Here is a 27,205-nt window from a genome sequence, read left to right on the forward strand (position 1 = left end):
AAATATTTCAAAGACTACTTAGCATCTATAAAGAATACAGATTGAGGTTACCTGATTGAAGAACCAAATGAAATAAAATGGCAAAGTGGAATCTGATAAAATACAACAAAAGAAGACCCATTTCTATCATGGATTATAATGTTTTTTAAACAAGAATATGTAAAATAAATCTAAAAAATGAATTCATCGAATTTTCTACAGTTCTGAATTGGTACGCTGAGGTATGTAGTAAACCACAAGACCCAGTACTAGAATTACACTTCCAACTAGGAAGAATGGACTCAAGCTTGCTCCTGCGGGTAGATACGGCAGCGGAAGAGTGAGAATGAAGATAGTAATAGGAACTGCAAAAAAAAATACAATGTTAGTCTGGAAACAGAGGGACGCTAATAAGTTGGTGTCTAAAATGAAAGATACGGTACCTGCTAATGTTGACACGAGAGAAGAAACCACAGCAGAAGAGATTTTGACCAGATTAAGCAACGAAATGTTGAAAGCCATATTTGTAGATATGAAGAGCAAGGGTAACATAGGTGCTCCGGCGCAATCTGTAAATACATTTATATATAAGCATTAGAATAATGCTCACTTGGATAAATTTTCATAAACCGAACGAAATAGTCTGGAGGATATTATAGAACTAGTTGGAGTGATCCCACATTGGTTGTGGAAGGAGGTGGTGGTTGCTTTACAAGTTTGAGACAGCCTTTGGAATGAGAGAGGCCCAAGACCACTTGACGGCGAAAGAAGCCTAAGTCACCCATGTATCAGAGGCCAGGTTTACCTAAGTCCTATTATGGAAGGGGGATTGTTGAAGTTAATCCTTATTGGTTCGGAGATGAGGTGGTGGTCAGTTTACAAGTGTGAGGGAAAGCCTCGTGTCTCGAGCTAGCTTTTCAAGTAAAAGAGGCCCAATACCACTTGGAGGTGCGACAAGCTCATGACCACCCAACAGCACTAATTTTGAATACCAACCCTAGAATGCCAACAATTTGGACCTCGTTCAACTTGTCATTTCTTCTCTAAAGCCTACATCTATTCCTACATTACCCTCCCCAGAAGTGGTTACAATTATACGACCGATTAAATTGTTGGTCTCAGGTAGCAACAGTTTTAGTGATGGAAAAAATGACCAAAACTTTCTCGGCCAAAATTTCTTTTGTCAAAAGAGGTTCATCAATTTTTGTAGGCTTCAGCTCCCTATTCAAAATTTTAAGGTTTGCACAAGTTCGCAAATAATGTGTAAGACGAAAACTAGTAAGACGATAACATGAGGAGACTTGCCTGCGACGTTGCCACCAATATTCAGAAAGCAAGCGGCACCAGCTTTTAGATATGAAGGAAGTTCGACAAATGGTATTCCTTTCAAGTTTGATAAGAAAGGCAGGAAGAGCAGTACAAAGAGAGCCTAAACATCCAAATTAACAATATTATCAAACCAATATTAACAAATAGTATTCGTTTTAGGTTGATATATTAGTACATCCAAAAGTTCGCCTAAGAAAAAATTAGAAACTGTTTTAGTGGGAAAACCGAACATCACCTGGAACCCGGATCCAAAAGAATTGACTACAAAGATGTCAACTGGTTTCCCCTGTCAAGATATTAATTGGATCATTGAAAGATCCTGAACATGAAACCGAGCAAGAAAACATTACCTCCTTAACGGGAAATAGCTCTGAAATTCCAAGAATTACGGGAAGAACATTATGCTGTTTAAATAATGAATACCTTGAGGCGCTTTTCCGCATCAATAAAGACAAACTCCTGTGGAGATACATAGTAAGTTAAGGCTTAGTTAGTTAACCACTACATCATATCACGAAATTCATCTAACGAAGGAAAAAGTGCAGTTGATTTAACCTTGAGAATCGACGCACCGGCTTGAAGTGCAGATGAAGCTATCATCAGTGCTGGCCATATGAAGGCAATTTCAGAAAACATTTGACCCTCATTTGATCCGCTACACTTATAATGAACACAAATAACTCAGATAGTATGTGAGTTTGTGGGTGTTGGGTGAGTGTGAAGTGGTTTTTGAAATTCTTAAATGGTTTTAGATGGATATTTGTGTCTGACATGGCCATAGAAATGATCAAGACCTATGTGTGAGAATAGTGTCACGTGGACAAAGAATACTCTCACGACTAAGAATGTAGCATCTAGGGCCTTTCTGCTCATTAGCAAATGGTTCTAAGTTAAGTGTCTATAAACTTAATATGGTACAAAAGCTACGCCCCCACATGCTCAACAACACCTAGAAAAGCCTGTTAAGCTAAGAGAATGCCACACGAAAGGGGGTGGACGAGAATAGCACCACATGGACAAACCCTACTCTTGTGGCCAAGAATATAACAGGGCCTCTCCATTCATTGCCAACTGTTTTGAATTGGTTCAAGGATGTACACAAACTTAATACCACCGACTAATATTTAATGAAGCAAAGACGGTAGTTCTGTTGTTATGTAGTGCCACTGATCACTTTCAACATACCAAGAATAATCAGAGTAGTGGATCGCCAACTGTTCGGATCATGTTTGAAAACCAGATCAGATCAGTTGTCAACTTTGATTGGGAAAAACTAATACGTACTGATTTTGCACCAATTTTCCTGGTAACGAACCAGTTGATCGGATACGTTTGTTTACCTTCTTACAGTAGAACAATGAATCAAAATTGTCAGAGATCAGTAGGAAACCGAAAATATGTACCTAGCAACGGCTGCAACGACACCAGCAGCTACGAGTAAGCAACCGAAAATTTGATTAAATGAGTACTTTCTTCCTAAAATCAAGGTAGAAAACATGAGCTGCCACACCAAAAATGTCTGCAAAATAGGCACATATAAATAAATAGTGAGGATTCAATCTCAAGCTGATAATTTGACTTATCTAGAAAGCAAACACTTGTAAGATAAAACTGAAGTTGGATCCGAGTCTATTTGTACAGAAACTAGGCTATTTGTACAGAAACTAGGCGCATGGGCTATATGCCCTGCCGGCACAGCCAGTACCATCGCCCGCGAAGATATATATATACTGTAAAATGGACCTCCCTTTATCCGAGATAACTGCTCTAAGCTCAGCAAACACAAGACTCTCCATACAGGAATCAAATGATCTCACTGTAGCCAGAACAGACCTCCCGTTAGGGGAGGGGAGCATAGTGACTGAGGCGTCTCGTCACGGATCCATTTTTAATAAAAGATTTCATAATCAGCTGAAAGCATAAGCTCATAACTGATAACTCATGAAGTCCATACTATTTCATTAAGTCCTGTATTATCGCATGAAACACACATTTGAAGTTATGCTATAGAGTAAGAATTTCAGATTTGATGAACTTCATCTTATTTTGGTGAATCCTTTTCATTTTTTCATCTGCATCAACAATTAAATTTATAATAAAAATCAATATTACCTGATTCAGTATTGGTATAGCTGGTCCAGGAAGCATAGCTGTAAAGATATGCGGTAAACAGAAGTCAATCAGTACGTTAACCAACTTAACACAAAGCCTATAAATCCATTCTTGGTCTCCATAGTCCACTGGGGAATAAGAACCTTAATTTTCCGAACTTCTACTGAAACAATATATAACGAGGACCGAAAAAAAAAATACTTGCTTCAAAGTAATTGCTTATTGATAATTGACTCTAATTTTACTTAGATACCTCCAGAATACATCCCCGCAGCAACGCCAAGAGCTTCCAGGATACCAATAGCAACAAAACTTGACTTGGGAATTGATAGCATTTCTTTGGTTACAATTCCAGCACCATATCGTACAAACAAAAAAGCAAAATAAATCACCACATACCTGCATTTGGAAAACAATGATTATCGCTAATGCTGAACATTTGGCAATTCATAGGGAAAATGTGTAAGCATAAATAAATTGGTTTCCGTAATATCCCATGACGCTCGGGGGAGCGTCTGAAAATGGACTACTGTAGGTGATTGGTTAAACGTAGCAAGTGTTGAAGCCTTTCAGGTGGGCACATAATTGTAGGAAGTTAATACTTATACTTATTAGTAGTACAATGGAATTCAGACCAATCAATATGAACATCCTCTAGCTTCATCCTCTCATTCATCCTATAAGTCCTTTTATCTGAAACATTATCCGGCCTTCAGTTTGAGTTCAATGGGTAACCAATTCACCGTCAATTTGGGATTGTGGTCTATGGGCCTTACGTGCCCCAGAGTGGTCTTTGGTCTATCTCACCCCAAAAGCTAGCTCAAGAAGTCGGGTTTTTGATACACTTATAAAGTGACCACTACCTTCTCCCACAATCGATGTGGGACTAACACCAACTATTACTTGATCTAGCAAAAACTATATAAGATAATTTACAATCCAAATAAACATCTAAAACTGTGATCAAAATGTTAATCTCGAGTTGATCTTACTATAACAAAATGAAATTTGAGTAAAAATGCTTAAAATTCATGAATGCAATAAGAAATTACCCAAAAGTAGTGACTTGAGCTAGAAAGAAAGGGTATTCCTTCATAGGAACAAGAGCAAGTTTGTACAGAACTCGATTTGCAACAGCTAATCCAATTGTGATTATAGAACCAACAAGAATTTGACTTTTATTGATTTGGGTTGAAACATTTGATTCTTCTTTTGAAGCAAAAATTCTAAATTTGGGTTTTCTAGCAAACTTCTGTTGAAAGTAACTCTTGTTCTTGATGTCACAATAAACCCTAAAATCACCATTGAATGATGAAATCTGAGAAGATAAATTGAGAATTTGGGGAGTAGGGGTGATTATCAAAGATGGGTATTTTATCAAATTTGAGTTTCTGTGAAAATGAGAGGATTGAAATCGTGAAAGGGTGGAAGAAGTAGAAGTTAAAGTAGCCATTGAAAATGCAGAGGAAGAATTAAGAGTGGGAGAAAAATGTGAGCTTGGAGAAAAAACAGCTCCTAATAACTCGAGAAGCCATCTTTTGGGTTTCAGGGGAGTAGTTATTTAACTTATGTGTTTTGTATTTTCAAAGGGTTGTTTTCATGGTAGGGTTTGATTGGAAATAAAATCAACCATAACAACCCCCCATTCCACATCCTTTATGTACTCCTTATCAAACACATAGAGTGTTAGTGTGTTACCCTTTATTTGACTTCCATTAATGTTATTGTGTCATAATGGCATGCTGGATGTGACTAGTAATCAGACACTTCATCTTTCTTCTTTGCAATGAGGCAGTAACTCAGTCTTTAGCCCCTAGCCGGCCGAAACGTCCGCACCCAGATTACACATGGAACTTCTCGCATTTTGTGCTTAATCGGGAGCCTACATCACTTTGATAATGAAATAAGGTATGTTATAATGCTCTCTCTACACATACACGAGACATTTGTTTATGGGGCACTCACTTGTAGTATTGGCATGGTGTTGTCTCAAGGAAATATATCATTTGTCGAAGTTTAATAACTATTTTTACGTTTCTAACCCTCTGTCAATTTTTTGTTCATCAATTTTATCATGGAGTTCGAATCTGGTAGGATGAAGACCATAATCTAACTTTGATGTATGCCGAAACATAAATATTGTTGTTATATCATATATACTGTTCTAAAGTCTAAAGATTAGTGTTATATATCATAACATTTTGTTATAGGGCTTAAAGAATTAGTGAAATTTATCGGATTTCAGACAGGATAAATTATATTTTAAGAAAATCTTTTGTTACACGATTGAATCCCAGTTCTGTCTAGCACTTTTTACCAGAGAATTGTTGGTGCCTTAGAAATGTCCATACAGTGAGTGCCCTAAAGAGCCATAAAGACTAGAATGCAGATCAAAGCCCATTTGGATCCATCTAGAAACCCGTAACCCTATACCTGTTCTGCCTTCTTCCCCACGATTCTCAAGTAAATTTCTGGTTATATATATATATACAGTTCCCATTCCTTTCTCTTCGGACTCACTATTCATTTGATTCTCTCTCTCTCTCTCTCTCTCTCTCTCTCTCTCTCTCTCTCTCTCTCTAGATCAACTTCTTCACCTGAAACCATGGCCCGCCGATCTGGAGGTACCTTTTCCGATTTCTCTAGATTTCTTTATCTTTGAATCTTTTACAACATCGCTGGTTTCTTTTTCATTTCTCGTCTTCTTTTGGTGTTTATAGGGTTTCTTTTTGTTTCTCTCATAACGTGCCGCCGTTGACGTTTATAAAGATTGTTACTCGGTTTCTTATATTTCTTAGATTTCTTCTATCGTGTTAGATATTGATTTTTCTACTTGCTTCGTTTCTAGGGTTTTCATTTTTCAAATCATGATATAGTAGCACCAGATGTATGTTTGAATCGATAAGCTGTATTATCCATATAGAGTCACTTAATTTTGGTATTTAGGTTTATTTAGGATGCTACCATTAACCAATTCGAAGACGTTTTAGGGTTTTCTGTGCTAACTAGTGGTGGAAAAGTATTAGGCTATGTCGAGTTATTAAGTGTGATCCTTGTTTAGTGAGTCGTTCAATTTAACACAAAAGTTCCAGATTTTATCAGTTATTATTTTGTAATTATCCTATTTAGAATTTTAGAGGAAGAACTCTTAATTTTTCTTTGATTTTGGGGAAAAGGAACATGATTGAAATGGTAACTGTTTGACCAACTTGTAATGGCTATCCGATGCATATCAACCAGAGGTCGATGTATTTTCTATATGTTGTCGAGTTATAGGACATCCGCATAGACAAGGTGGAGAACTTGCTTTACGTTTAATATATCGGCAATGTATTGCTAGATTAACTAATAGACATTGACGTTTGTAAAATGGGATTGTGATTTCATTCAAGTTGTATGCTAGTTATTTGGGTGATATTATTTACATGAATTCACCTTTTTAAGCATTTCCCTTACAATTTTTAACAGGAAGACCCGCACCCCGTGCTCGTGCCCCTGTCCGTAGCCCACCACAGCCAGGTATGAGTGGCAAATTGATTATTATAACGACTACTAAGATCCTGTGATTGAATTCTTATATGAAATCCTTCTAGTGGTTTGTATTTCAATCTTTTTATGGTTTTTTATTGTTTCATTTTGCAGCACCTCGTGCTCCTCCACCAGCTCCAGCTCAGGGTGGTGGCGGTGGTATGCTCTCAGGAATTGGTTCTACCATTGCTCAAGGTTAGCTAACTGTTTATTGGCATTTCACTTCTATTTATGGTTTTTAGTACTTAATAGTAGCATAAGAAGAGGTCTTACTGATGTATTGTTCCTCACTAGGTTTGGCTTTTGGTACTGGAAGTGCTGTTGCTCACAGAGCTGTTGACGCTGTGATGGGTCCTCGTACCATTCAACATGAAACTGTTGCATCTGAGGCTAATTCTTCCCCAGCACCCGCCATGAGTTCTGCTGGAGCTGATGCTTGTGGTATTCACAACAAGGCCTTTCAGGATGTAAGTTTCTTTCTTTTGTATAAGCAGACGAACAGATGTAGCTTAAAGAACTTCTCTCTGAAAATGATTAACGAGTAACATTACTTAGATAGCAGTTTGCGCATCATTCTGGTCAAATATGGTATAATTGTATATGGGTTAACCCTCAATACTAAGATGAAGATAAATGCAGTATTGGGCGCGTCATTTTAACGGCATATACAAGTTAAGACCAAGACAGATTCAGTAAAACTAACCTTAAGGGTAGCTTAACTAATTAGGCCCTAATAACTTATGCGCATACTCGCTTCTGTAGTTGTGGTCAACTGGTCATTGGGTTTGTTTGGGATGGTTATATTCGGTCTATAAGTTAAGAATTGGTGTACTTTAGAACATTCGAACTCGTAAAGATTGTTACACTGTTGGAAGTATGTTGAGAATTGTTTAAATGTATTTTACATATAAAGGCAGATTGTTTATTGTTTAATTGCAAAGAATATTGTCACAACTTTCTCAATATCCCATGAAACTGCAACTTGAAATGTGGTTGTTTTATTTGAAATTGATCATCATTAATTCAAATGCTTTTATTCCTGCAGTGTTTGAACCACTTTGGAAGCGACATCAGCAAATGCCAGTTCTACCTAGACATGTTGTCTGAATGCCGCAGGAACTCTGGTTCTATGATGGGTTAAGTCTTTTGCAGTACCTCTGTTTAGTTCCTTTTTGTGCTTCACATTGTTGGTCAAGAGAGAGATGCTACTTGATTAGTGGATGGAAGTTTAGAAATCAATAATTCTTTATGCCCATATGTGGGACTTGAATCTTAAACAGATCATTATTGAATTTGAAATTTCATGTTCACATTATTCATCTTATTGGGTTTATCTCATCTATAATTTAGTGGTTTGGTGTATGAGATTAGGCTTCATTGATCCCCAAAATGTTGGCAGTTCAAGTGCCAAAATCCTCCTTTTTTTTTTTGTTGAACTTCGCCAAAATCATCACGATCATCATCTGCCTGTATATTGACCAGGCTTAAATCCTAAACCCTAGAGAATGCCTCCCATATAATGGCAAAGATCCATGGAAACTCTTTTGGCCCTGGACGAAAATTCTGTTGGAACACGGGTTACACAAGGAACCTCTCTCATTTTGTGCTAAATCTGGGTGCCTTTAGCTCCACCCTTGAGCGAGACTACTTTCTGTATTTTGACTAGGTTCCACTCATTAAGACGACGACCTGTGGCTATGTATGTTCGTAATATCCAGTGAGCAGTTTGCACAAAACCTTACTCTGTATAAATGAGATATTAAGGGTCGAAGTTGATAACTAAATTTGAAACTAATGAGTTTATGGTAACATGATGGCTGCTAATCACAGCTACTAAAGGAAAAAAAAAATGTCTACTGGCGTATAGCCTCTTTTTCACATACACTTTGGTAATGAATTAAGATATGATATAATGCTCTCTCTACACTTAAGCGTGGCCCGTTTGTGATATGCGAGACACTTGTTTACAGGACACTCACCTACACTATTGGTACAAATAACATGGTGTGTTGGCTTAAAGAAATAGATCATTTGTCTAAGTCCACCAATAATCTCTACATTTCTAACTCTCTATCAATTTTATCATTGCATTTGAGTCTGGTTAGGTGGAAACCACAATCTAACTCTAATTTATGCAGAAAGAATAAACCATTTTTGTTTATTACGGTTCCTACTAAATATTAATATAAGAGCAAGTCCAACCTGAGGTCCTAAAAGCCATTTTTTCACTCAAAAGTTACAGCCTCAGCTCAACTCCTAAAATTCAGCTCCAACTTCAGCCTCTCTTGAGACATTCAATATGTGCATGTGGGAAACACGTGTATGAGTTTTTTGTGAGTGTTCGAAGAACGTGTGTGATTTTGTGTATGTAAAAAAAAAAATACTTATTTAAACTATTTTTGAATTAATATTTTTTATTAAGGTTGAAAAATTATTCGGGAACAGACACGTTGGATTATATAAGATGTGTGGGTTTTCGTTAGATTTAATAAGAACAATTTTTGTGTGAGTTTTTGTTAAATTTTAATTTTTTTAAATTAACCAAAAATTTTTAAAAATAATAATTTGGAGAAGATCCTAATAAACCAAAAAATTTTAAAAATAATAATTTGGAGAAGATCCCAGCCGTTGGAAAAATATGACGGCTAGGATCAACCCCAACGACGTTGGGGCGTTCAACCAACCCATAATTAAGGGTCGACTGGGGTTGGACGTGGGAGGAGGGGATGTAAATTCAAATTTACAACTCCTCCACCTCTTAGTTGGAGTTGCTCTAAATGGTGCCATAATCATATATACTGCCCTCTTCACAGCGAAATGAGAGGCTTCGAGTTAGGGTTTGAGCTAAGTAAAGAAATGAGAATAGGTTTATATATAACAGAAGAAGGTTGTGTTTGTTTTTTTTTTTGTCTGAATCTGAATTAGCTGAATCTGAATAGGCTGAACTGAAATGGTTGAATCTGAATTGGATAAATACTTTTACAAGTTAGTACGTTTGTATTTCAATCTGAATTCTTCTGTCTGAAAATAATTTTTGACACTTATAACCCTCTTTGATATTTTAGCCAAACAAACCCTAACTCCTAATTTCTCACTCCTCCCTTGTTTAAATAAAAAAACCTAAGCAAACCTTAATCCTCTTTCTACCGCCTCTCTCTCTCTCTCTCTTACCCCCTCACTCCCACTTCTGTGATTTCCAAGCCTTCTCTGTCTCTGATCGAAGATGGTGGTGGTGTGGACTTCTTTTAGTATGTGATCGAAGATGGTGGTGGTGTGGGTTAATGGTTAATATTTCAAGCCTTCTCTGTCTCTGACCGAAGATGGTGGTGGTACCCCTCTCTGTCTCTGATCGAAGATGGCGGTGGTGTGGGCTGATGATGTGGTGGTGCAGGCTGATGGTTGTGGTGGTGTAGGATGATGGTTGTTTTGTAGAGGTGGTGCTGATTTGGTTTGAATGAGGTGGTGTTGTGGTTTAAGGGTGGTGGTGTGGTTTAAGGGTGGTGGTGTTGTGGTCTAATGTTGGTGGTGGTGCTATGGTTTATGGGTGGTGGTGTTGTGGTCTAATATTGGTGGTGGTGATGTAGTTTAAGGGTGGTGGTGTTGTGGTCTAATGTTGGTGGTGGTGTTGTAGTTTAAGGGTGGTGGAGTTGTAGTCTAATGTTGGTGGTGCAGTGGTCTGATGGTGGTGGCTTGAGCTGCTGGTGTTGTGGTTTTGCCGGTGGGTTGTGGTTTGCTAGTGGTGTAATTTTTCCTAAATCACAGGGGCAGATTCGTCATTTGACGAATTTCAGATGATGGGCCAAGATTTCAGACTTGTTTTGAAATCTGAATTATGTGGGATCTTTTTCAGCTTATTCAGACCATGGCCCGATTCAGATTAGTTTTCAGAATTTCTTAAATACAAAAACAAACATCTGAAATCTGAATTGGAGCTGAAAAATAAAAAAAACAAACAGCACCGAAGATTCAAAATTAATGATGGAAATGCTAATACCGTGGCGTCTATCAAGGGAGATAAGTACCCTTCGTAGAGACATCTGGCACAGCAAGGTGGAGTTACAATTTTGCCCATGTAATTGCAATATAGAGGCTCATCAAGTCAGGTGACAAAATCCGCATTAGCCCCTCTGACTTAAGCAACATGCTTTTTAGTCTTTTCAGTTAACTAACAGTACTCTTGTATCGGTTCTTTTATGTTTTATACCCCTTGAACGTTGTAAGGTTACATGATTACTTTGTCTATGAGAGTTTATCCCAAAAAAAAAAAAATCATTTATACTGCCCTAAAGACTAAAACTCATAGTCATATTCACAAGATGAATTTACAGCCCCAGGTTACATGCTCGTACATGTCATTAGATATATATGAAATGTCCATACAGTGAGTGCCCTAGAGAGCCCTAAAGACTAGAATACACATCAAAGCCCATTTGGAATTAGATCATTTTACCTTTAGATAACCATAACCCTATAATATAAAAATTGATTGGGTGCTTCTAAAGGCACCGGGCCAAAAGGCTGTTAGCATCCGGAAATTTTATTGACTCGGGTCAATAGCCATTGACCCGAGTTCTCTATAAGCACCGGTTTTTAATGTGGGTGACATTCACCTTCATTTGCTTCTTCCATCTTCTTCTTCCAAAATAAAAAGAATACCAGTTCATTTTTTTTCCAAAACAAAAATCATGTGTGCTCATCTAGATAGTGTAAGTAAAAAAATTCATTTTTTCTTTTTTACTTTATATTCCTGTTAGTAAATACACAAAATTGAAAAGAATGGGTCCACTCTCTTCTTCCTTCTTCACTAAATTTCATCCACAAAATAAACTCATTTTCTCTCCTCTTCCTTCTCATGTTCATCTTCATTCCTTCTATATCCCCTTTGTAAATGTAGAAGAAAGATTGCAAGATTCAGAAAGATAGAGAGAGAGAGATGAGAATAAGGGTTTTTAGAGAGAGAAAGATGAAGAAAACCTTGCGAGAAGTAGCAGAGGAGCTGGTCATGGTCGAGTTCACGAGAAAGGGAGTGAGGATTGGGATGTTTTTTAAGCCCCGGATCAGCTGATCCGTTTGGCCCTCTTAGGTCCCGGATCAGCTGATCTGTTTGGTCTTCCTAAGTCCCGGATCAGCTGATCCGTTTGGTCCTCCTAAGTCCAGGATCAACTGATCCGTTTGGTCCTCCTAGGTCCCGGATCAGCTGATCCGTTTGGTCCTCTTAAGTCCCGGATTACCTGATCCGTTTGGTCCTCTTAAGTCCCGGATCAACGGATCTGTTTGGTCCTCTTAAGGCTCGGACTGGTTCAGTCCGTCCGATAGATTTTGTTTGATTTTGTGATAAACGGATAGAGGTGTTAGAGTTAAGTTGGCTTTGACTGGTGCCTACATAGTTGAACGGTGCTAACAGAGAAATGAGCAGTTGGGCCTAGTGCTAATAGAGATGGATGCTAACAGCCTTTTGGCTTGGTGCCTTTAGAACCACCCAAATTGATTGACCCGTTCTGACTTCTTCCCCAAGATTCTCAAGTAAATTTTCTGCTTATATATACAGCTCCTACTCCTTTATCTTTGGACTCACTGTTCACTAGATCAACTTTTTCCCCTGAAATCATGCCCCGCCGATCTGGAGGTACGTGTTTTCCAATCTCTTTCTTTATCTGCATTGTGAATCATGAACAAGATCGCTGCGAGGGTCGGTCCTGACATTTTGGTGGCGCAAAGCGAATCGTTATTTTGGAACTTGATTGAAATAATACTTTTTGAAGTAGATATAATTTCTTCTAAAAATGTAATGTAGTAGTCTTTTTTTTCTTTTTTTTGTTGAACATAATGTAGTAGTCTCTTATGGTTTTTTCTTGTTTTTGAGTTTTTTTTGTTGATACTTCTTGTTTTTGTAGTTAAGTGATCCGAAAGACATATTAAAAATAAAATATTATTTAAGCCGTATTCTAGTTATTTGGGTGATAATATTTAGTATATTAATTCACCTCTGTAAGCATTTTTTTCCGTTCTTACCATTTTTAACAGGAAGATCCGCATTCCGTGCTCGTGCCCCTGTCCGTAATCCACCACAGCCAGGTATGAGTGCCAAATTGATTTTTAAAACTACTACTAAGATAAGTCGCATATGATATCCTTCTACTGTTTCATATTTTAATCTTTTTATGTTTTTTTATTGTTTCATTTTGCAGCACCTCGTGCTCCTCCACCTGCTCCAGCTCAGGGTGGTGGTGGTGGTATCATCTCGGCAATTGGTTCTACCATTGCTGAAGGTTAGCTAACTGTTTATTGGCATTTCACTTCTATTTATGGGTTTTAGTACTTAATAGTAGTATAAGAAAAGGTCTTACTGATGTATTGTTCCTCACTAGGTTTGGCTTTTGGTACTGGAGATGCTGTTGCTCAAAGAGCTGTTGAAGCTGTAATGGGTCCTCGTACCATTCGACTTGAAACTGTTGAAGCCGAGGCTAATGCATCCCCAGCACCTGCCATGAGTTCTGCTGGAGCTGATGCTTGTGGTATTCACAACAAGGCCTTTCAGGATGTAAGTTTCTTTTTATTTTGTATAAGCAGATGAACAAATATAGCTTAAATAACTTCTCTGAAAGTTTATTAATGAGTAACATTACTTAGGTAGTAGTTTGCGCATCATTCTAGTCAAATATGATATAATTGTGTATGGGTTAACCCTCAATACTAAGATGAAGGTAAATTCAGTATTTGATGTGTCATTTTAGTGGCATATACTGCAAGTTAAGACCGACAGATTCTTTAGAACTGACCTTAAGGGTAGCTTAACTAATTACGCCCTAACAACTTACGCGCACACTCGCTTCTATAGTTGTGGTCATTGGGTGGGTTTGTTTGAAATGGTTATTTTGAATTCATCATTAATTCAAATGCTTTTATTCCTGCAGTGTTTGAACCACTTTGGAAGCGACATCAGCAAATGCCAGTTCTACCTAGACATGTTGTCTAAATGCCGCAGGAACTCTGGTTCTATGATGGGTTAAGTCTTTTGCAGTTCCTCTGTTTAGTTCCTTTTTGTGCTTCACATTGTTGGTCAAGAGAGAGATGCTACTTGATTAGTGGATGGAAGTTTAGAAATCAATAATTCTTTATGCCCATATGTAGGACTTGAATCTTAAACAGATCATTATTGAACCCTTGTTTTGGTATTGAATTTGAAGTTTCATTTTCACATTATGCGTCTTATTGGGTTTATCTCATCTAATTAGATCTGATGTTGGTTTGACGTATCAGATTAGGCTTGATTGATCGCCAAAAAGTTTGGTGGTAATGCTAATAGTTGAAGCGCCAAAATCATCCTGATCTTATTAACTTGGGTTTAGGCGAGTCGTCTGATAGAGGGTACTAGTACCTATGTCAGATTTGGAAGTTGCAGATAGTGTATGCTTGCATCTTGGATTTTTCTCGCATGCCTACCCTTGAGGACTTTTGCCTACTCATGAGCTTATTAACTTGGACTTAAGCAAGTCCTCCAATGGAGGGTGCTACTACCTATCTCAGATTTAGAAGCTGCAGACAGGATATGCTTGCGTCTTGGGTGTTTTCGCGTGCCTATCCTTAACGAGGACCAATATGCAGATTTCCTTTATGTGGAAGAAAAGCTTGGCTAAGGGTGAGAGTAAGATTATTGAAACAAAGCGAAGGGAAACAAACAGATTATTTGATGTCTTGATGAGCTTGTGGAAATTTTTCGATTCGATTTCGTTTTTGTTCTTTGCATTATTATCAGTATCGCACGAGGAACTAGAGAAATCAACTAGTAAACTCACAGACAAAGAAGGTTACTTCCTGTCTGCGAAATCAAGTAGCATAAAAATTCAAAAAGGTTTGATAAAAAAAAAAAAGTTGGATGGGGTGAGAGAGGCTCGAACTCTCGACCTCAGGATTGCTCGCTTTAAGCTATGAGACCTACGCGCTAGCCAACTGCGCCACCACCCCTTTGGTGTTATGTTCGGTCATCTTACCTTCTTACCATCACCAACAATTCAATAGAAGAAGCTCTACTAGGACTTTATAATTTTTTTTTTAAATCGATTACGTTTTACATTAGTCATTCCAAGTCATTAGGACTTTATAATTGAAATGTGTCAAAAGTCCAAAACGGGCACACCATAGAAACAAAGGACCACGCTCCTATCAATTTTGTAGAAGCTCCCGAGGCCAAAATGACAGGTTTGGGGATAAATCGCAAGTTGTACTCTACAAGTTGCAAACATACTACATTTTGCGAGGTTATAAGTCTCATCACTTCTTCATGCTTATTCATACTGTGGTCTACAAATTGCATTTTCTTCGACATCAACTAGGGCATTTTGCGATGATGCGGGAAAACAGATCCTAACACAGGACACTGGCATTTTACTTTTTGCCCCTCTAAACTGACTTCTGAGTCCCGGTAATTTTTTGTTCTAACACTAACCGCAATAGACAAAAAAACATACGAACAAAAAAAAATCAGATAAATTTATTGTTGAGAGATTGTAGCATAAACAAGAAAACTCCACCAGCAACGGAAACATTTAAAGATTCAAACTCTCCAGCCATTGGTATACTAATAAGCTCACAAGCTTCTTTAGATTGGTCTGAAAGACCATTCCCTTCACTACCCAATATTAAGCATACATGCTTGTCTTCTAATGCTTTTACAAGTTCTTGAGAGAGAGGAGATGAGCATTTCAATCCTTGTTGATTTCTCTCTGGATGACCAGCTAACATCTTCATCTTGTATTCATTTCTTAGAGTTTCCAAATGAACCCAATTCCCACAAACAATTGGGATCTGAAACGAAGCTCCTCGTGCTGCTCGGAGTGCTTTATCGTTGAACGGATCACAACATCCAGGAAGTAGAAATACACCGTCCTGTTAGGTTAGAGACTTAATTGATCAACGGAATACAATTGAAACCGAAGTCATAAAACGAAGAATTATATGATAAGTAAAAGAATGAAGCAATAATTAGACTGTATAAGTATCTATTTGACAACCTAGGTCTCAGCAGTTAGGCCTAAAATCCGAAGGGCACAGGGTTTTGTTCTTCGAGAATGCTAAGTGAGCCTACCTTGATAGCCTCAGAATTTATATCACAATTGATACCTTAAAACTACATCAGATTCCACAAGTGGCATCCCCACTATTTGGTTTATGTGCCTTGAAATTCAAAAATTAAGCTTGTGGGGATAAAATCAAACTCCGAGAAGTTCTAGGCATCGAAGGATATGAGATATGGTATGAAAGTGATCCCACATAGAAAGTGGAATTTACTAAGCTTGAACATGCACCTATACTCCAAGCTCTGGAAGTTCCTTCAAGCAATGTTTGACTATCACAATTGATACCTCAAAACTACATCAGATTCCAATCGTGGCAACCCCACTTATTTGGTTTATGTGCCTTAAATTTCAAAAATTAAGCTAGTGGGGATATATAATCAAAATCTCAGAAATTCTAGGGATTAAAGGAGGTTGTGGATATGAGATATGGTATGGAAGTGTGAAAACCTCGAATGGTGAAAATGCATCAAAGGAGTTTTCGAAATAGATGAACCAACATCTTTTTTCATCAAATTTGGATAATCCATTTTCGATGGATTTCACTTCCAGCATTACGTAATCTACTACTAATCACTCCGGAGGAGGCATAGGAGTGATCTTCGTCAATTATATACTACCTCAAACATATCAAGAATTAATTACTATCTATTTTTATCAAAAATTAAGTGTAAGTAAGCAATGAACCTACAAGGAAAAAAATGTTAAGAAACAACATACCCAACCAAAAGCCCTAGCAGATCTCAGTAATGCACCCAAGTTTCCAGGATCCTGCATTTCGTTAGGAATTAGTTCGTCAGAAACAAACCCTAAAAATTCCCACAAATCGGCCAAACTTCAATTACTCGAGCTAGTGGTTTCTGAATGAAAAACGCCAGAGGGCAAATGAGCTAGCGGTTATACTTTTTAGTTCTTGTTGGACAACACCAGGCAACCCCTGTGTGGGGTATCGCTCCCTAAAGTCCTCTCTTGAAATAGCTATGAATTCGACTCTCGAGTTACTGGCGAGGTAATACGAAGTTACTCATAAGTTTGTCAACCCACGGAAAGGAACTAGGATTTGTTTAGGTAGACTACCACACCAATAGTGAAAGAGTTCGGAAAGAAAAACTGAAACAATATGAGATGAAAAACCTTATCAAGAAATGTCAAATACCTGTATTCCATCAAGGACCAGAATTCGATGTGGGGAGGGGAAAAAACTACGGACATTCACCTCTCCTTTGCTGTCCTCTAAATTACAGAATCGAGTAGGAATTTTCATTAGTGCAATTGCTTCAATGGAATCAACTGATTGAATTCCAGCAAGTTTTTTCATTACAGCTGAACTCACACGAATAACTCGCGTAGATGAGTAGGACAAGTCTCTGGGAACCTCGGCACCATCATTTAGAAGTAAACAGTCCACCATAGCAGGTTTTCCTTCTAACAATTCTTGATAATTGGTTATTTCCCTGCATAAATCATTGTCAATGGCATTCTATCTTTAATTGATTCACCTTAATAATTTTGTCTATTCAGAAAAAAAAAATGAATTAACCGTTTAATTAACTTGATCAAACCCAAACTTGAGAAGCTTCCAGAAAAGGTAACAAGGCAAACTTAACATTGATCGAGAACTACAGTTGAACACTACGAGACTTGAACGTCCTACAGGATTAAGGAATTTAGTACATGGTTCGCAGACTGTACCATCCCACATCGCTTGGAAGACTGTCCAGAGACTGGGCAACAAGTGAGAGCACGAGCTTAGTAAGTGAGGGAGGACTGTTCGCGTGCTCTTAGTGCCTTCGTCCAAAAACAAAACCCTCTACTAATTCGTCTTGTGCATGATTTGCAGTGGGGACGATATCGATAACTACTAAGATTTGTGTCTTTATACAGACTCAACTAGCCTATAGTGAGCTCACAAAGCCTATACTAATAAGTGTGAAGAACTATTTGTGGGCTATTAGTGCCTCTGCCGAAACCAAAACCCTGTACTAAGAAGACCTGGACATTGTTGGGTGGTCTTGGGCCTCTCAAGAGGTAAGGCTTCTCCCACACTTATTAACACACATCATGCCCCTTCCACAACCAATGTGGGATTAACCTAACAATCTCCCCCTCACACATTGACTCTTAACTTCAATAGTTATTGGGCCGAGACTTGTTATTACCTGGGCTCTGATACCAGTGTTGGGTGGTCTTGGGCCTCTCTTACCCCAAAAGCTAGCTCAAGAGGTAAGGCTTCTCCCACACTTATTAACACACATCATGCCCCTTCCACAACCAATGTGGGATTAGCCTAACAGACATGACATGCTAAAGTGAGGACAATATTAGTAAGTGCTAGGATTTAGGTCGTTATACAGACTCAACAAGCATATAGTGACCTCAGTACACTCAAATTGCTTGACAATGTAATAGTATAGTCTGAAGAGATGCTCTAGTAATGAAGCTCAGCCGAGTATTCCTCCTAAATAAAGTCAACTACTAAATCACAAAATGAAATAAGAAAATCGAGGAAATTTCTTCTTAATTGAAAAGTAGTTTTACTTTCATGAACAAAAAACAAACACTGATTGCCAACTAACTATAAAACAAGAACTCTATGACCATATAATGGTTTTTATCCTAAACCCTTTTCATAAAACCCTAGTAAAACAATAAGGCATCTGAAATTTAGAGTTTAAACATTCTAAAACCAAAACCGAACCCCTAATTCCTTGAGAACTAGTTTTACCTTCATGAACAAGGAACAAACTCTGAGAGCCAATTAAGATAAGAGACAAATGAAATTTGGGTAAGTTATCAAACCCAATAAATTGATAAACTGTAATTCAATTTGGGGTTTTCCCAATTACAGAAGCTAACAAATAAACAACAAAGACCCAGAACAAACCAAAATAGAAAAATCAACCCAACCCATCTAAGATAAGAGAAAAGGGAAATTAGGGTGAGTTATCAAACCTTATAGGGTTAATACCGACAACAAGAACAGAAGAATGAGAGTGACGATAAGAAGAGTTATTCCGGAGCTTCAAGCAGTGTTTGACAAATGGGTTAGTAGGACTGGTAACAAATTCAACATGAGAAGGTAAAGAAATCATCATTGAAGAACAAGAAAGAACAACACAAGCATCCTTTCTTCTTCTTCTTCTGATGGTGGGATTGAGATTCGAAAGTTTGTTTCTTTCATGTAAGAATGGAAATTGAGGGCTAAGTATAAGTGAAGAAGAAGATATGGGCATCTTTGATTTGTTTGCAAAATTGAAATTTTGAATGTTCTTTTGGTTGTTCTTTATGTTTTGTTAGTGCTGGCTGGGCGATTGGGTGGATCCGGACATTGGGGGACATTCGTGTTATTGGCTAGGGACATTTGAAATGGCTCCAGATTTTCGTGTTATTGGTTGGAGACATTTCCAACTGTTTGTTATTCATTTAGGACATTATTCGTTTGGGACACGTACATTTAGACAAATTGGTTTTTGAGACATTTTAGTGTAAATTTGGAGAGTTTTTTGAGAGAAAATGTTTCTCAAAATAAGGAAGACACTCGAGGACATTTTAGTAAGGAAGATAATAAAAACAATTATTATTATCAATATAATAGATAAATATATATATATATATATATATATATATATATATATATATATATAAATATGAATTATTATAACACTCTATTATAATAATAATGATATTATTATCATATTACTATATTATACAATTATTATATTATTATATTATGATTATATTGTATTATTATTATATTATATTATTATTATATTATATTAAATAATAAATATTTATCAATTGTCCACACCTGTCTACGAAAGTCGAAAAAATATATATTTGAAATATTAATTAAATTTTTTGTATTTCATATGCTAAGACAATAATATGATTAAAATAATTAATATCAACTAAATGTCTATCAATGTTCAGAGATATTCACAGATGTTTACGAAAGTCGAAAAATATATTTTTGAAATAGTGGTACAAATATATTATTTCGTATGATTAGACAATAATGATAATATTAAAATAATAAATGTATATCAATGTCATCCGATATCCACAGATGTCCACAAAAGTCGAAAAATATATTCTAGAATTAGTAAAAATATATTATTTCATGTGATTAGACAATAATGATAATATTAAAATAATAAATATCCACTAATTGTCCATCAATGTCCTCTGATATCCACAGATGTCCACAAAAGTTGAAAAATATATTCTTGAAATATTAGTACAAATACATTATTTCATATGGTTAGACAATAATGATAATGTTAAAATAATAAATGTCTACCAATTATCCTTTATTTATGAGATAATAATAATAATAATAATAATAATAATAATAATAATAATAATAATAATAATAATAATAATAATAGTAATAATAATAGTAATAATAATAGTAATATCCACTACACATTTTGTCTATGGATTCAATATGTTGAAATGTCCCCAAGACATTTCGTCTATGAACCAAATGTCTCCAAGACATTTTCTCCATGAATCAAATGTGATGAAATGTTCATAAAGACATTTTGTCTACGGACAAATGTCCCGAAAGTCTTAAAATATCTACCGAACATTTTCTCTGAGTGTCTCCCAATGTCCTGAACCACTACCACCCCCTAAATATTGGTTGTCAAAGTAGTTGAAAGTGTAGACACAACTTCTAAAATGGTGGAGGTCTCAAGTTTAGGTTTTATTCCAAAAGGAAGCAGAATCATTTTTTGTTAATAGTACCAGATTGGGAAGGGGGTGGTCCATGCCAAATCCACTTAGTTTACATTCTTATTCATTTTTTTATTTTTCTTTTCTTCATTCTAGGGCTGAGAAAAAAGTCCGCAAATCCAAACCCGTCACGGGTACCCGAGTCTGTTAGAGTTCGCGGGTACTCGAAACCCGAAGACGGGTTTAGCCCGACCGACCCGATAAAATCAATGGGTCGGGTACGGGTTTTGAAGTGCTACCCGACATCTCGCCCGAACCAGCCCGGTAATCTTTATCCAACATAACCCGTTTAATAATGTCATCCATTTATACGATAATACCTATCCATATTATATGTATGCTTGCTTGTATTTATTTATATATGCATGTATAACATATGTATAGATATATTTTTAAAGTATTTGAAGTGTATAATATATATATATATATATATATACATATATTGTTGTCCATGTGCGGAGTGTCATTGACACAACATTGTTAAGAGAAACTTAACTAAATTTTAGTTTCGATAGAAATTTCGGTACCATCGAAATATAAATATTTTGGTCATTTCGATCGAGATATTTTGAAACTTTGGTGAAAATCCGATACTCGACCGCCTGATACCCGAGAAATCTGAAAAGTTTGACGGACTTGGACGGGTTTTGGACACTAGGATTTTTTAAATAACCTATCCGATTAAACCCGAAAGTCCAAATGGACAAAGAATTTAAAAGCCTGACCGACCCGATCCGATGAATGACATGAACCCGACCGGGGCCGATTCCCACCCCTACTTCATTCTTTCACTCTTACTTTCATTTTTTCTATCGTGTATTTTGCCTTCTTCAATCTAAAGGTATTGCCAACCAACTAACTGTCAACGACCTCAAAATTAAGATTTTTTTTTTTGTGAACTCTTTTCTTCTTCTTCCACCAACAACACCTTCTTTCTCATCTCTGTACTAGCGAAAGAATTGTTTCTCTCATCGAAACACATACAAAGAGATATATGAAAGTGGGAGGGTGGAAGAGAGAGATATATGAAGAGTAGGTGTTGGTGGGGGAAGTGGCGGTGGTTGAATAAGGAAAGCAAAATTTATGAAAATTTATTTCAAGGTCGACGATAGTGGGATGAAAGAAGTTGAGGTAAAAGAGAGAGAGAGAGAGAGAGGGATGAAATAGAAAAATGGCAATGTGGAGTAGAAGATAATAAAAGAATATGAGACGGACAAATAAAAAGATAATAATCACAAAATTTTAATGAGGGTAGAAACAGAAAATTAGACAGAAACTTATGGTAAAATCTAATCTATTATACAAAACAGATACTTGTGACTAGGACATAATAAACGCCTAGATTATGACTAGATTGCCACATACTCCTAGATGATGACTGGACAGCCACGCATACATATGACCAAGAAAAGTTGTATCTTTTAATCTGATCCGTCTATTCTTCATTCATGTACTCTCATCTTTTAATCTGGTTCGTATATTCTTCATTCATGTTCATTGTTTCCCTTCATAACTTCTTTACATTTAATTAAAATTATACCAAACTCTTCACGTCCCACGTCAATCCCTCTCCCACTACTCAAACTTCATCCCCCTCAACCTCTTTTTTCCCACCAACATTCTTCAAACAAAGTCTATTAAGTGTGCCAATAAGTTAGGATTGAAATTTATAAAGCTGGGAATATTGCTGGTTGGTTTGGGTTTAGGTATTCCAGTTTGAATTTTTTCGATTGAAGGTCATTGCTGAATTTTTCAATCATTGCTGAATTGTTTTATGGTTTGATGAAAATACTGCTTATGATGATGTTTGAAACTAAGATGGTCCTTGTTGAATTATATAATATGGTCTTGATCAATCCGGATTCAAATTAGGTAAAGTAGTAGGCACCAATTCCAAGAGAGTTATTGGTTTATCCTATATAGGAAACTTCATTGGATTTTTGTTCACTGACTATATATATTGGTTGGGATACATACTAATGGGTTCTTGTTTTTTTTATAGGCAAATTTCTTTGGTTTTCTTCCTTCACTGACTATATTGATATAGTTAACAATGAGTTTCTTTTGATTTTCCTCTGTCCATAGTCAAAATTAGAGAAGTAGTATGCACATTCTCAATTGAGTTATTCCTTTATTTACCGTCTTCTCTATAAACAAAATTTTTTTCTTTATTTTATTTGATTTTCTTTGTTTTTTTTTTGTTCAATGTGGAAACTGTTCAATACGGCGACATCAGGTTGTGTTTTCGGGATTTCATTATGTTAGCTTATATGTCTTGGGTAATTACTTTCTATGAAGTGGGTGTTTAAATTAAAAAAAATAGTATTAATTAGGTATTGGGTAATTACTTTGATCCCTAAGTTTTTTTATTGCCGTCATGTTCTTGGTTTCCAACTTTCCACCAGTGGCGGACCCAGAAAAAATTCTTTGTGGGGGTACTTTTAGTATAATAAGTTGTAAGCGTCTAAAAATCTTGATGTGTCATCCGAGCGAATTATCTCTATACATTACCGTCACATTATAAGCCGACTCAACTACTATTGATACACGACTTGTGTTGGTTGTAACCAATATAGATAAGTAGTCTTATGCACATCCGAATAATATAAAGAAGTTAAGAAAACATAGAAGGCCTACTCAATACTCATTTTAGAAAAATAGTTAAAAAATAACATTAGGTAGAAATTAACATTAGTCTTTATATATATATACTAGGTGTCCACCGCGTCCTACAGACGCGGTAGATTCCTTTTGACTAACACCTTCGATATAGAACATCGAGATTAATTCCTTCTTAGTGGTGCACGAATATCGTGACGGTGCATATACCCAGACGTGTGTGCGTCTCAGAATTCATCTCTACACCAATCCAACATTATACAGGGACCTATAATTCGCATTTGCTATGCGAATCACAACTCTCTGCCTATACCTAAATGGTCTAGAGATGATTTTCGAGACGCACAAATAAATAATATGACTAGGACATAAATAATCCAACTAGGACATAAATAATTCTACTAGGACATAAATAGTCTGTTTCTCAATATGAATTCAACTTCCTCCCATTCGATTTGTTTCAACTTCCATAATTCCTCAAATTCTTTGCAATTCCTCTCCATCCTCTCCCTCTCACTGTCGTTCATTAATTCTTCTTACTCAATATTTTCCAGTTTTCCATCTTATCTCTTTCATCTAACCCTCAATCTTTACCTCTTCCTCCTCCTTTATGAATTTCTCTGTAAAGTTTTTCTATTTCAATTCTAATGTACTTACTACTGCCTTCCTTTTCCATTTTCAATTCAATTCTATGAAGTCTACACCACATCTTTCTATCACCGTAGCCTAATCCAGGTATTTTTATATTTCTCACACAACGTGTTTGTGAAAATTCCTAACACAATTGTATTTAATTTTCTTAAAGTTTGTTTTTTTATTACCTTTACTGCTTTACTCTTTTATGTCCCTGGTGAAATCCGATTTTGGAAGATTAACACAACTAATCTACCATGAAAATTATTAGTTAGTAAGTGTATTTGTTCGCGATTTCTTTGAATTGTCTTTCATAGACTTATGTTCCAGCACACTGAATTATTTGTTAGTAGTGTTGATCTCGAGGGAAATGACATTAAAAGTCATGAAGTAGTTGATGTTTCTGAAAGCATGAAAAAGTTTTATAAGATAGACTTTTGGCAGCTATATAGAGGTACATTTCTTTGTTTCAGTTTAAATACTTCAGAATATCATCTCTTCCTGTTACCATCTTGATGGCAGAATATCATATTCATGGCACAATATTCTATTTTTCATTGTGCTTTAAGTTTGTTTATATTTCTGTTCTACAGTTTAGGTCGGAATCGAACAATCCTTCAACTCAAGGTACTTATTTCCTCTTTATACTCTTAATTCATAAAGCCTGCAATATTGTATATGCGTGCGCATATATTAGATTTGCATCTGATGTATTCAATGAACAAATATTTAATAAAACATATTCGTAGAATTTATATATGTAAACTTGTATAGTTTCTCTATTCGAACAAAATCATCGAATATATAATTATATAAACTTGTTTTTTTGGATCAAATTTGTAATATAGATAGTTTGTATATAATTAATAAAAGAAATAAAATGAAGTACAACAGAGAAGAATTATTATGATTTAAAGATTCCCTCGACAATTAGAGAACAAAGGGAGCTTCCAGAGATTTGCATAGAGGTATTCATATTTGCTTCGAGGCATTATGCTTAACTAGACTCTTTAGTCTTTCTCACCTTTAACGAAATTGTTCTTTTGGATCAGTCTTTCAAACACATTGATGACTCAAACAGATATTATAGATAAAACTAAACTAAATGCAAAATAACCACAAAAGACAGATACTCCATTTCCGAAGCTATAATATATCGTTTCATTAAGTGAATTTTGCCTGATCTGGTTTGACACTTCTAAAACTAAATTTTCATGTCGAAATGAGCTCATGTCGATCAAAATATGCATTGTAATGAAAGGTATAAAATTCTTACATTAGGCATGTGGGTGGGTATATCTCTGTTAGGATGTGGAGTAAAGATTCAGAGTTGTTGTACATTTTGAGAAATCACTTTATTGAGTTTATTTAATGTTTTTGGCTAAGTTGTAATCGGGTAATTGTTTAGATATCAAAAGGCATCCTCAAGAACTTCTATACGAACCAAGCTAGAAGTTGTTGGTACTAAATTGATAGGTGAACATGTTTTGATTTCCGTAGTGTGTTACTGTCCAATATTAGGAATTCGTTTTCTTTTTTCGTTGATTACCAAAATTGTTATCTGATGAATGTATTCTCTCTCTTCGTCAAATAATTCGCAGGTAGCAACTAAGGAGACACCTGATGATGCTGACAAGGATGTGTGGTTTGTCGTAAAAGTAATTCTTTATGCTATAAAATCAAAACAGTAAGTCATCTACTATCAAATTAGCAAATTTTCTTTAACCTTCCATGAAAAAAACCCGTTTTTTCTTGTTCTGTTTTTTCCCTTGGTTTTAAAAATTTGATCAACTTCTTCTCCAGAATTATAGTTTTTAACAAAGAACTAGATGATTTGGGTTGGTGCTTATTTCGAATAAAACGATGCAAATTTATTCCATCTTATTTCTTCAGTTTAAGTACATCATACATGTTTTAGATTATGGTTCCTTGGTTTCTAATATCAGGCCACACAAACCAACATTTTTGCATATTATTTCTTGTCCAAAGCGAAATGATGTTTCCGGCACCGGATTTCCTGAACTGTCACTCATGTTTTGGTGCTCTGCCCCAACACCTTTGCTTTATACAAACCAATGGCAGTCAGTCCTCATCATAGGGAATATACATATATCTGAATACTCATTTAGGGAAACTAAAATATTTATAAAGTAATGCTCGTCATATCCACCTCCAAAGTGTCTACATCATTGCATTTTTTGTCGTGTCACTTTGAAATGTATCTGATTTTTCAGAAACAAGCACGAAGAGTGAGTTGCTTCCCTCCTTCAATCATGAAGCTTTGCATTGCAACTATTGGCTTATAACCTTGCATGTTGGAGTGTTGCATTTCATCATTTCTTTGTTTTCTCTTCTTGAGTAAATATCAAAAATATTTTTATAATTTTTTCTTTCCGAACTATAATGAGATAGTATCATTGTCTATATTTGTGTGTTTTTAGCTATTTATTGGAATTCGATGGTGATGAAGAAGATGGGATGATTCCACAAAGGACGATAAGCCAATACCGGATCATAAGGTGGCTTCTCTACCATATAGACATCGCAAGTAACCTCTTATCTGTAAGTGTGATGCCAATTAATTGAAATCTTCGGTTTGTCTCTTATAATGCGCTATGTATTTATTTTTCTAGTGGGCATCATTTTTATCTTATTTGTCAATGTGTTCCCAGATAAACTTATAATCTTGATTTTGAAATAAACTGTTTAGCATATTCAACTAGGTTTTCTGAAGAATGTGCAAATCCCTTCAAAACCAGTATCAAATTTAGGAACAAAAGCTTTTCTAAATTTATTGCCTGTGCGATCATCATTTTATTCATTATTTCCAACCGAAATTAACAGTTTCCCATCTTCTTACGAAGAACTATGTATTTTGCAGGTGATTGGGATGATAATACTCATAATATAGGCGGGAGGGAAGGAGTGTTGAACTGCAAAGGTTCGTTTAGAGGAGTAAGATTTTGAACGAACATGGACATTACGGTGAAGATTTTAAGGGAATGTTTTGGATGACTTTTAAAACTTATTTTTTTTCCTCAGTGAATGGTGTTTCAATATAAATTTCTTGAAATATTTTTGCAGGTGAAGACTATGTAATCTTGAATTTACCCGAATATTACTCTGATAATATTTTACATTTTACACGGGTTTTGATTATTATTTTTGCAAGCCTAATTATTCGTGAACGTTAC

The 27,205-nt window shown here is 36.0% G+C and overlaps 5 protein-coding genes and 1 non-coding gene across 7 annotated transcripts; 3 read left to right on the plus strand and 3 right to left on the minus strand.

The window, feature by feature from the left end:
* Window positions 1-55: 55 nt before the first annotated feature.
* On the minus strand, window positions 56-5,151 carry LOC147564891 (protein CLT2, chloroplastic-like). The gene is made up of 10 exons (XM_086650938.1): window positions 4,473-5,151; window positions 3,674-3,819; window positions 3,421-3,458; window positions 2,712-2,827; window positions 1,864-1,963; window positions 1,732-1,767; window positions 1,544-1,594; window positions 1,285-1,408; window positions 423-548; window positions 56-344 (listed from the first exon to the last, which is right to left on the minus strand). Exons 1-10 carry the CDS (start codon window positions 4,871-4,873, stop codon window positions 196-198), a joined length of 1,287 nt encoding a protein of 428 aa, XP_086507064.1. The 5' UTR covers window positions 4,874-5,151; the 3' UTR covers window positions 56-195.
* Window positions 5,152-5,931: 780 nt separating this feature from the next.
* Window positions 5,932-8,267, plus strand: LOC147564892 (uncharacterized). 2 transcript variants are annotated; one of them, XM_086650961.1, is made up of 6 exons: window positions 5,932-5,953; window positions 5,989-6,044; window positions 6,889-6,939; window positions 7,063-7,143; window positions 7,243-7,415; window positions 7,994-8,267. In XM_086650961.1, exons 2-6 carry the CDS (start codon window positions 6,026-6,028, stop codon window positions 8,087-8,089), a joined length of 420 nt encoding a protein of 139 aa, XP_086507087.1. In that variant the 5' UTR covers window positions 5,932-5,953; window positions 5,989-6,025; the 3' UTR covers window positions 8,090-8,267. The 2 variants fall into 2 exon arrangements, with proteins under 2 accessions (XP_086507087.1, XP_086507096.1); XM_086650970.1 differs by lacking the exon at window positions 5,932-5,953 and having other exon boundaries at window positions 5,985-6,044.
* Window positions 8,268-12,521: 4,254 nt separating this feature from the next.
* Window positions 12,522-14,148, plus strand: LOC147564893 (uncharacterized). The gene is made up of 5 exons (XM_086650983.1): window positions 12,522-12,574; window positions 12,973-13,023; window positions 13,137-13,217; window positions 13,317-13,489; window positions 13,863-14,148. The coding sequence occupies exons 1-5, from the start codon at window positions 12,556-12,558 to the stop codon at window positions 13,956-13,958; spliced, it is 420 nt and encodes a 139-aa protein (XP_086507109.1). The 5' UTR covers window positions 12,522-12,555; the 3' UTR covers window positions 13,959-14,148.
* A 677-nt stretch (window positions 14,149-14,825) lies between these two features.
* On the minus strand, window positions 14,826-14,913 carry TRNAM-CAU (transfer RNA methionine (anticodon CAU)). The gene is given in 2 exon segments: window positions 14,826-14,861; window positions 14,876-14,913. It is a non-coding gene; the product is annotated as a tRNA-Met (tRNA).
* Window positions 14,914-15,413: 500 nt separating this feature from the next.
* On the minus strand, window positions 15,414-19,428 carry LOC147564895 (tRNA/rRNA methyltransferase (SpoU) family protein). Its single transcript, XM_086650996.1, has 4 exons — window positions 18,975-19,428; window positions 17,179-17,476; window positions 16,743-16,793; window positions 15,414-15,834 (listed from the first exon to the last, which is right to left on the minus strand). The coding sequence occupies exons 1-4, from the start codon at window positions 19,253-19,255 to the stop codon at window positions 15,430-15,432; spliced, it is 1,035 nt and encodes a 344-aa protein (XP_086507122.1). The 5' UTR covers window positions 19,256-19,428; the 3' UTR covers window positions 15,414-15,429.
* A 2,620-nt stretch (window positions 19,429-22,048) lies between these two features.
* LOC147564896 (uncharacterized) lies at window positions 22,049-27,157 on the plus strand. The gene is made up of 4 exons (XM_086666234.1): window positions 22,049-24,638; window positions 25,613-25,698; window positions 26,453-26,573; window positions 26,893-27,157. The coding sequence occupies exons 1-4, from the start codon at window positions 24,546-24,548 to the stop codon at window positions 26,920-26,922; spliced, it is 330 nt and encodes a 109-aa protein (XP_086522360.1). The 5' UTR covers window positions 22,049-24,545; the 3' UTR covers window positions 26,923-27,157.
* The last annotated feature ends 48 nt before the right edge of the window (window positions 27,158-27,205 follow it).

Source organism: Eschscholzia californica, unplaced genomic scaffold, assembly GCF_041429995.1.
Source record: "Eschscholzia californica isolate CP2 unplaced genomic scaffold, dmEscCali1.0.p SCAF_1, whole genome shotgun sequence".
Classification (NCBI taxonomy): Eukaryota; Viridiplantae; Streptophyta; class Magnoliopsida; order Ranunculales; family Papaveraceae; genus Eschscholzia; species Eschscholzia californica.

What these genes read in the sequence shown, in the direction of transcription:
- LOC147564896 (XM_086666234.1), top strand. Translation starts at nt 24,546, where the DNA reads ATGGCACAATATTCTATTTTTCATTGTGCTTTAAGTTTGTTTATATTT. An exon ending in TATGCTATAAAATCAAAACA is followed by an intron (nt 25,699 to 26,452) that starts GTAAGTCATCTA and finishes GTGTGTTTTTAG; the next exon opens with CTATTTATTGGAATTCGATG. An exon ending in TCGCAAGTAACCTCTTATCT is followed by an intron (nt 26,574 to 26,892) that starts GTAAGTGTGATG and finishes TGTATTTTGCAG; the next exon opens with GTGATTGGGATGATAATACT.
- LOC147564892 (XM_086650961.1), top strand. An exon ending in CCGTAGCCCACCACAGCCAG is followed by an intron (nt 6,940 to 7,062) that starts GTATGAGTGGCA and finishes TTCATTTTGCAG; the next exon opens with CACCTCGTGCTCCTCCACCA. An exon ending in ACAACAAGGCCTTTCAGGAT is followed by an intron (nt 7,416 to 7,993) that starts GTAAGTTTCTTT and finishes TTATTCCTGCAG; the next exon opens with TGTTTGAACCACTTTGGAAG.
- LOC147564893 (XM_086650983.1), top strand. An exon ending in CCGTAATCCACCACAGCCAG is followed by an intron (nt 13,024 to 13,136) that starts GTATGAGTGCCA and finishes TTCATTTTGCAG; the next exon opens with CACCTCGTGCTCCTCCACCT. An exon ending in ACAACAAGGCCTTTCAGGAT is followed by an intron (nt 13,490 to 13,862) that starts GTAAGTTTCTTT and finishes TTATTCCTGCAG; the next exon opens with TGTTTGAACCACTTTGGAAG.
- LOC147564891 (XM_086650938.1), bottom strand. Translation starts at nt 4,873, where the DNA reads ATGGCTACTTTAACTTCTACTTCTTCCACCCTTTCACGATTTCAATCC. An exon ending in GCTCAAGTCACTACTTTTGG is followed by an intron (nt 3,820 to 4,472) that starts GTAATTTCTTAT and finishes TTCCAAATGCAG; the next exon opens with GTATGTGGTGATTTATTTTG. An exon ending in TCTCGTGTCAACATTAGCAG is followed by an intron (nt 345 to 422) that starts GTACCGTATCTT and finishes TTTTTTTTGCAG; the next exon opens with TTCCTATTACTATCTTCATT.
- LOC147564895 (XM_086650996.1), bottom strand. Translation starts at nt 19,255, where the DNA reads ATGCCCATATCTTCTTCTTCACTTATACTTAGCCCTCAATTTCCATTC. An exon ending in GTCGGTATTAACCCTATAAG is followed by an intron (nt 17,477 to 18,974) that starts GTTTGATAACTC and finishes TGATTTATGCAG; the next exon opens with GGAAATAACCAATTATCAAG. An exon ending in CTGCTAGGGCTTTTGGTTGG is followed by an intron (nt 15,835 to 16,742) that starts GTATGTTGTTTC and finishes CTAACCTAACAG; the next exon opens with GACGGTGTATTTCTACTTCC.